The following is an 8,720-nucleotide window of genomic DNA, read 5'->3' as shown; positions in this document are numbered from 1 at the left end:
TTCCAACTCGGGCTTCTGGAAAGAGCTCAGACTTTCCGACCTGAAGATTACTGACGTCATGATTACACCTTGTATTTTTCCAGAGTTCCCAGTTGTTTTGAATGTGGCATAATTCCTTCCAAACGGACAAATTATAACCCAGATACTCATAACACTGTACACGTAGCCTTATCCCATTGGACAGTTGATCTAGCCTCATTTTACCTCTCAGATGTGTATAGTATAAAGCTGGATTTATGAGTTAGCCAGCGAACTTTGATTGACAACCAGAAAGCTAAACTTAGATGTGTTTTTGGTTGTTGAGTGAATTAGACCATTCCCATTTCAAACCATCTTTCCTAAATAAATAAAAAAGTGTTATTACAGACCATTTAGGAAAGTTTGCTGGCTAACTCAATGATCCCGTTTTGTAGTATACCTCTCAGCTGAACAAGCAAAATTATCACTTGACAATTTCAAACGGACCTAAAAAGATACCACCTGGGAAAAATATGCCCCCTTTCCAAACATATCCCCAAAAATATAGACAAGACAAAACATTTCCTCCTGAAAGGCAAGTAGACTGAGGAGCATTCTGAAAGGATTCAGACCGCTTCACATTATTACATTACAGCCTTGTTCTAAAATTGATTAAATTGCACCCCCCCCTTCAAATCTACACACAATAACCCATAACGACCAAACCATTTAAAAAAAAACATTTTTGGAAAATGTGTTACAAATTTTTACCCTAAGTATTCAGACCCTTCACTCAGTACTTTGTTGAAGCACCTTTGGCAGCAATTACAGTCGAGTCTTCTTGGGTATGACGCTACAAGCTTGGCACACCTGTATTTGGGGAGTTTCTCCCATTCCTCTCTGCAGATCCTCTCAAGCCCTGTCAGGTTGGATGGGGAGCGTTCCTGCAGTTATTTTCAGGTCTCTCCAGAGATGTTCGATTGGTTACAAGTCCGGGCTCTGGCTGGGCCACCCAAGGACATTGAGATTTGTCCCAAAGCCACTCCTGTGTTGTCCTGTTGGAAGGTGAACCTTCGCCCCAGTCTGAGGTCCTGAGCACTCTGGAGAAGGTTTTCATCAAGGATCTATCTTTACTTTTCTCCAATCATCTTTCCCTCGATCCTGACAAGTCTTCCAGTCCCTGTCGCTGAATAACATCCCCACAGCACCTGACCAAGGCCCTTCTCCCCCAATTGCTCAGTTTGGCTGGCTGCCAGCTCTAAGAAGAGTCTTGGTGGTTCTAAACTTTATCCATTGAAGACATTTTTGGTACAATTTCCCAGATCTGTGCCTCAACACAATCTCGGAGCTTTACGGACAATTCCTTCAAACTCGTGGCTTGGTTTTTGCTCTGACATGCACGGTCAACTGTGGGACCTTATAAAGACAGGTGTGTGTCTTTCTAATCCATTGAATTTACCACAGGTGGACTCCAAACAAGTTGTAGAAACGTCATGGATGATCAATGGAAACAGGAAGCACCTGAACTCAATTTCAAATCTCATAGCAAATGGTGTAAATAAAGCTATTTCTGTTTAATTTGCAAAAAGTCTAAACACCTGTTTTCACTTTGTCATTATGGAGCAGATTGATTTGGGGGGGAATAATAATTGAATTAATTTCAGAATAAGGCTGACATAATGTGGAAAAAGTGAAGGAGTCTGAATACTTTCCGAATGCACTGTAGGCACTAAACTTAGCAAAGAAACGTTCCTTTTTCAGGACCCTGTCTTTCAAAGATAATTTGTAAAAATACAAATAACTTCACAGATCTTCATTGTAAAGGGTTTAGACACAGTTTCCCATGCTTGTTCATTGAACAATGAATGAACATGCACCTGTGGAACAGTCGTTAAGACACTAACAGATTACAGACGGTAGACAATTAAGGTCACAGTTATGAAAACGTAGGACACTAAAGAGGCCTTTCTACTGACTCTGAAAAACACCAAAAGAAAGATGCCCAGGGTCCCTGCTCATCTGTGTGAACATGCCTTAGGCATGCTGCAAAGAGGCATGAGGACTGCAGATGTGGCCAGGGCAATACATTGCAATGTCCGTACTGAGACGCCGAAGACAGCGCTACTGTGAGACAGGACGGACAGCTGATCATCCTCGCAGTGGCAGACCACGTGTAACACCTGCACAGGATCGGTACATCTGAACATCACACCTGCGGGACATGTACAAGATGGCAACAACAACTGCCCAAGTTATACCAGGAATGCACAATCCCTCCATCAGTGCTCAGACTGTCCACAATAGGCTGAGAGAGGCTGGACTGAGGGCTTGTAGGCCTGTTGCAAGGCAGGTCCTCACCAGACATCACCGGCAACAACGTCGCCTAAGAGCACAAACCCACCGATGCTGGACTGGACATGACTGGCAAAAAGTGCTTTTCACTGACGAGTCGCGGTATTGTCTCACCAAGGGTGATGGTCGGATTCACATTTATCGTCAAAGGAATGAGCGTTACACCGAGGCCTGTACTCTGGAGCGGGATCGATTTGGAGGGTCTGTCATAGTTTGGGGCGGTGTGTCACAGCATCATCGGACTGAGCTTGTTGCCATTGCAGGCAATCTCAACGCTGTGCATTACAGGGAAGACATCCTCCTCCCTCATGTGGTACCCTTCCTGCAGGCTCATTCTGACATGACCCTCCAGCATGACAATGCCACCAGCCATACTGCTCGTTCTGTGCGTCATTTCCTGCAAGACAGGAATGTCAGTGTTCTGCCATGGCCAGCGAATAGCCTGGATCTCAATCCCATTGAGCACGTCTGGGACCTGTTGGATCGGAGGGTGAGGGATAGGGCCATTCCCCCCAGAAATGTCCAGGAACTTGCAGGTGCCTTGGTGGAAGAGTGGGGTAACATCTCACAGCAAGAACTGGCAAATCTGGTGCAGTCCATGAGGAGGAGATGCACTGCAGTACTTAATGCAGCTGGTGGCCAGATACTGTTGATACATCAGATACTGACTTTGATTTTGATCCCCCCCAATTCAGTTGACAGTGAGTGAAAGTTGTTTTTTTTTGCAGAGTTTATATTAACCAGTAGGCCGATGTGATTGGTAATAACGAGAGGTTAAGTATCCAACAGGTTTGTTTTCAAGCATACAGTCTTAAATTGTAGGCCGACACAAGAATATAGTGTGATAGCTTTTGCCTTGAAATGGTTCATTGGATTAAAAAGTGCTGTAAATTCTGCACTGGTCTCACATGATTACAATGAAACGCCATGGTCATTGGAGCAGTTTAGAGCCACACACAAAATGTTTAATGAAATAGCTTAATTCAATAAAATTGCATGTCAAATTTTTTTTTTAGAGATGCTTTATTCACATGTAATTCAGACTTGCAATACAAGAAAACAAATATACTCATCAGCACATAGGGCCAAAGCCGTTTTTTTTTTTAAATTGCCCTAAAATACAATACGCTGATATTTCATCATATCAATAACTATTTTTGCATATACAGTATAGGCTACACAACAACTATCACCAATGTCTGCAGTTGTTGCAAAAATAATGCTCCTGTACCGACTGCCTGTTAAACTAAACCAGTAGTGGTTTTTCAACTGAGCACAATGCCTTTACATTTCAGTGACACATAGCAAAAAGCTGTGATATATATTTTGTCTCCCTCCCCTCCCCGCCCCCCAAAAAAGAAAAAGAAGAGTTCTCTGTTCTGGCAGTCACCCAACTCATTTAATTACTCTTCAGTGGTATATTCCACACCCCTTTAATTAATGTCTGTTCAGTGGTACATTCCACAAACATTGTCTCCTTCCTTAATTTTCTCCTTCCTGTTCGCTGTCGGAGCCCTTCGCTCATCATCTGTCTTTTTCCTCCTGCCGCTGTGGGGGTGTTAGTTCTCCCTCTCTCATATGGGCGTGGCCCTCCACTCCTTGCCCTCCGTCAAGGCGCGCGGTTGGTGGATGAACACGCTATACCGCACGCCCTGATTGGCCGCCGCCCTCACAAAGCCACTGTTCGCCGTCATTGTGACTGCCCGTAGTGTGTCGCCCGTGCCGAAAATCATAAGCGAGCGGGGGTTCACCTTGGAGCTGGCAGTGAGGCGCTGGGTGCGCTCAGACGGCTGGTCGGGTACCACCCGTAGCCGCCTCAGCAGCTCATCGGCGCGCGCCTTCTCGCCGGGGCCGCCAAGCGTGTCCAGGATGACGCGGAAGTCATTTACGGCCGACTGGCACGCGTACAGCTCCTTGCCCGCCATGAACTCCTGGAGGCGAGGGAGGACCTTGTCCTGACGCTCCTGGGCTGCCTGCTCAGTCAGCACCTGCTCCTTGAAGGCCAAGCGGCAGTGGCCGTGGCTCAGTGACGACACGTACGTGATGAGTGTAGTGATGTCCAGGTTGGCCCGTCGGCACACATCTACCTTGACCTCGGTGGGGAATGCCAGGCTGGCCACGATGGTGTCGCGGTCAACTCGCGTGTGCTCGACATCTTCGTCGTCGTCTTCTTCGACAAAGTTTTCAACGTCTTCATCTTCTTCCGCTGCCTTGTCTTCTCGCTCTTCCTCTTCGTAGCAGTTTTCCATACCCTCCTTGTTTGCTCCCTCCCCCTCTTCCTCCTCGCTTCCTTCCTCCTCCGCCATCACCAAGTTTACCGCCACGATGTCCCCGCGCACCGAGATGCCAATCTCTCTCAGGCGGTCGGCCATTGGGCTGGAAACGCCATTGTAGAAGGCAAAGATAATGTGTGGGTTGCTGTACTGCACAGGCTGCTGGCGGCTGGCCTGCAGGAAGTCCTCAGCTTGCTCCACCACACTCTTGTCGCCGTACTGGCCCCGACCCTGCCAGATGTTGTGCAGTGCCTCTGCCTTGCGCCCAATAGCCTTGACCCAGGTGTGCCCGCCGTTGGCCACCACATCCACCACCAGTGTCTGCTTGGTGCCGCCGGCGTCCTCGTAGGCGAACACATGCAGCACACTCACCACCATCTCCAGTGACTCCGCCGACTCCACAATGGCCTGTTTTCATATAGATTTATTGGAAAGATTTACAAAAACAAATACAAGTTAATGTGATTACAACAATACACAGTAAAAAAACAGTGAAGATTAAACCAAAAAGTCAACCAACATATTTCCAATATGGTCCTCGTTGTCAGATGGGTAAAACAATGGACAGCTATAGAACAAGACTAATTGTTCATTGGGCACTCTAAAAATTGGAACCGTTTCAACATAATTCAATTGGAAAATACATACAATATATAAACAAGACCCACCTTCAGGTGGGTGAGGTTGGTGCTCTGCAGGTGGGACTCCTTGATGAGCACCTTGCCCGCCTCCACCTTGGTCAGGAACTTGAGCTCGGCTCGCAGCTTGCTGCAAAGCTTGGCCCGGCCCTCCACATCGCGCACCTGCCTCGCACAGAGCTGGTCCACACGCTTGAGCAGCTCTTGGGCCACCTGGATACGCTCCTGCAGCATGGAGTGTGTGGCGGCCATCTTTGGTGCATTATTCCTGAAGAGACAGACCAAGGATAGACTCACACATTAGGGTGGCTGCTTACACCACCAATAACATAACTTTGATGTTCTTAAGCATGCAGACTCTGCGTTGATCTGTAAATGTAGTAAATGTGAAAAACTAATACAACCATTGGATTTCAAAAACATGATACGATCAATAATTTTTGTGTATGAACACAAACTACAACGCCTGAATATACCGTTAGTTTCAGCATGGGATGGAACATTCAAAATCAATCAACAAACTCCATATTGGGCTATGTCAATTTACATAATAACACTAGTGAGTGTTAGAATCACACGTGGCACTTTCAGAACTTAATCGTAAACGAGTCAAACAGAGATGGGATTCCAACTGGGTGTGGGCGAGTAAACATATCAGTATCCAAACTGTATTATTATTATTATTTGTAATAATTATTTGTAAGAGAATAATTTACAGGGAGCAGCAGATTGCCAGTTGTCTTAGATAAAATGCCTTCAGAAACTATTCGAATCAAATCAAATTTATTTATATAGCCATTCGTACATCAGCTGATATCTCAAAGTGCTGTACAGAAACCCAGCCTAAAACCCCAAACAGCAAGCAATGCAGGTGTAGAAGCAGGGTGAAGCAGGTGTAGAAGCAAGTATTCACATCCTTTGACTTGTTCCACATTTTGGTGCCTGGATTCAAAACTGATTTAAATCGATATTTTCACACACACACAAAGTGCAAACATGTTTAGAAATGTTTGCAAATCTATTGAGATAGAAACACAAATCTCCTTTACATAAGTATTCATACCCCTCAGTCAATACTTTAGAAAATAACCTTTGGCAGCGATTACAGCTGTGAGTCTTTTTGGGTAAATCTGAGGTTTCCACACCTGGATTTTGCTACATTTACCCATAATTTCTTTCAGAATTTTTCAAGTTGTCAAATTAATTGATCATTGCTACACAACCATTTTCAGGTCTTTCCATATACTTTTTTCAAGTATATTTAAGTCAAAACTAACTCGGGTCACACAGGAATTTTCCCTGTCTTCTTGGTAAGCAACTCCAGTGTAGATATGGACTTGTTTTAGGTTACTGTACAGCTAAAAGGGGAATTAATCTCAGAGTGTCTAGTAGAAAGCAGACTGAACCAGGTTTTCCTCTAGGAATTTGCCTGTGCCTAGCCCCATTCTGTTTCTTTTTTTTTTAAATCCTGAAACTCCAGTCCTTATCGATTACAAGCATACCCATAACATGATGCAGCCACCACTATGCTTGAAAATATGGAGTGGTACTCCATATGTAATGGGTTGTATTTGCCCCAAACATAACACTTTGTATTCAGGACAAAAAGTTAATTGCTTTGCCACATCTTTTGCAGTATTACTTTAGTGCCTTGTTGTAAACAGGATGCATGTTTTTGGAATATTTGTCATTTAGTTTAGCATTGTTGAGTGACTACAATGTTGTTGATTCATCCTGTTTTCTCCCATCACAGCAATTTTAAACTAACTGGTTTTAAAGTCGCCATTGGCCTCATGGTGAAATCATTCCTCTCCGGCGACAGAGTTAGAAAGGACGCCTGTGACTTTGTGGATGGTGTGACTTTGTGGATGGTGTATCTCGACACCCAGTCACTACAAAGTGTAATTAACTGCTCAAAAGGGATATTCAATGTCTGCTTTTTATTTTTTACCCATCTATCGAGGCATTGGAAAACCTCCCTGGTCTTTGTGGTTGAATCTGTGTATGAAATTCACTGCTCGACTGAGGGACCTTACAATTATTTTTATGTGGTAGGGTGCAGAGATGGAGGTAGTCATTCAAAAATCATGTTAGACTATTATTGCACATAGTCCATGCAACTTTATTACGTGACTTGTTATGCACTTATTTAACTCCCGAACGGATTTATTTTTGCCAATAATAAAAAGGGGTTGAAAACAAACATAATTCCACTTTGACATTATAGGGAGTTGTGTGAAGGCAGTCACCCCCCAAAAATAATGAATTCATTTAAAAACATTTTCAAATTCAGGCTGTTTAACATAACAAAAATGTGGAGAAAAAAAAAAAGTGTGTCAATACTTTCTGAAAACACTGTAGTTTTAGTACCAGAGCACCAGTTGCTTGCGGAGTTAATTGTTCCTAGTGCTATACGGAATGTTTTCCCCGATGCACCGCCTGTGACACAGCTAACTTTGTAACAAATTAACATCAGCTGAGTAGAAGCCCGTTATTACAGGTAAGCTATGTGTTTTATCGACAAAACAACAACAAAAAACGCCCTTACAACATGCTAACAACTAGTATCTCGTTCGTTTTTCCCGTTTACTAGTGGTTTTGTCGGTAGCTAACATATGCTTTCATTTAGCAACATTAACCAGCTAGCTAGCTATAGCTAAAGTTTGATTACACTACCGACTGTAGTGTGCCTGTCAAATTGAGATTATGTTTGGGTTTTAATTTTAACAAAACGAAACACCGCACAGTATGAGAATGTATCATAAGTATTCAAAAACACTTACGGTCAAAAAAAAGCCGGTAAATTACTATGCTGCGTTGCAGCTACCTTGATACGTGTACCCCGGGCCCGGTGACGGTGCTTGTCCGCCTCTCTCAGCTGTCTGGTCGGTGGTCGCGCTCTGCTCATATCAAGCAGAATGCCGTGAAACAGTTGGAAAAAATACCTCTGTCGCCATCTACCTTGGAGTTGAAGTAGGTCTACTCTCACACCATTTAAAATAGGCTTACTTTATTTGAATCTACAAATCTCAAGTGAACGCCTTTTCATCAATGTATGTGCTATTTGCACCGAAAATTCAGCCTCTCTTTGAAAAAAAATAAATAAATAACATCTCAACTACACAATTCAACACACAGCAGACAACTGGTTCCCTTCTAACCATGACCACAATTGAGAGTAATAGTAATGTTGTCTTTTTGTAGGCACTGACTCTCTGCCATGGTTCTGTTGAACAAACCCCTTGGAGAAACAAATTTAGTTTTTGTAGGAGTTTTGGAAAAACGCTGAAAATAAGGTCTGCTGTAAACAGACTTAGAACAAAACATACAAGATCTCAGGACTATGACATAATCTTCATCAGCTAACATCACTTTTGTTTGGGGGGGGACTTGAAATGTGGAAGCATTTATAAACAAATATATAATAGCAACATGTAACGTTTTGCTCCCATGTTTCATGAGCTGAAATAAAAGATTTCCCCCCAAAAAATCTATCCAC

The 8,720-nt window shown here is 43.6% G+C and overlaps 1 protein-coding gene across 2 annotated transcripts; it reads right to left on the bottom strand.

Annotated features, from left to right (window-relative positions):
- Window positions 1-3,314: 3,314 nt before the first annotated feature.
- Window positions 3,315-8,126, bottom strand: lg28h7orf25 (linkage group 28 C7orf25 homolog). Of its 2 annotated transcripts, none has more exons than XM_024392158.2 (3): window positions 8,049-8,126; window positions 5,252-5,489; window positions 3,315-4,991 (listed from the first exon to the last, which is right to left on the bottom strand). In XM_024392158.2, the coding sequence occupies exons 2-3, from the start codon at window positions 5,471-5,473 to the stop codon at window positions 3,885-3,887; spliced, it is 1,329 nt and encodes a 442-aa protein (XP_024247926.1). In that variant the 5' UTR covers window positions 5,474-5,489; window positions 8,049-8,126; the 3' UTR covers window positions 3,315-3,884. The 2 variants fall into 2 exon arrangements, with proteins under 2 accessions (XP_024247926.1, XP_024247925.1); XM_024392157.2 differs by having other exon boundaries at window positions 8,005-8,124.
- Between the last annotated feature and the right edge of the window lie 594 nt (window positions 8,127-8,720).

This window comes from Oncorhynchus tshawytscha, linkage group LG28 (genome assembly GCF_018296145.1).
Source record: "Oncorhynchus tshawytscha isolate Ot180627B linkage group LG28, Otsh_v2.0, whole genome shotgun sequence".
NCBI lineage: Eukaryota > Metazoa > Chordata > Actinopteri > Salmoniformes > Salmonidae > Oncorhynchus > Oncorhynchus tshawytscha.
Note: the sequence above shows the minus strand (reverse complement) of the source record. Positions and strands in the feature narration are given on the sequence as shown.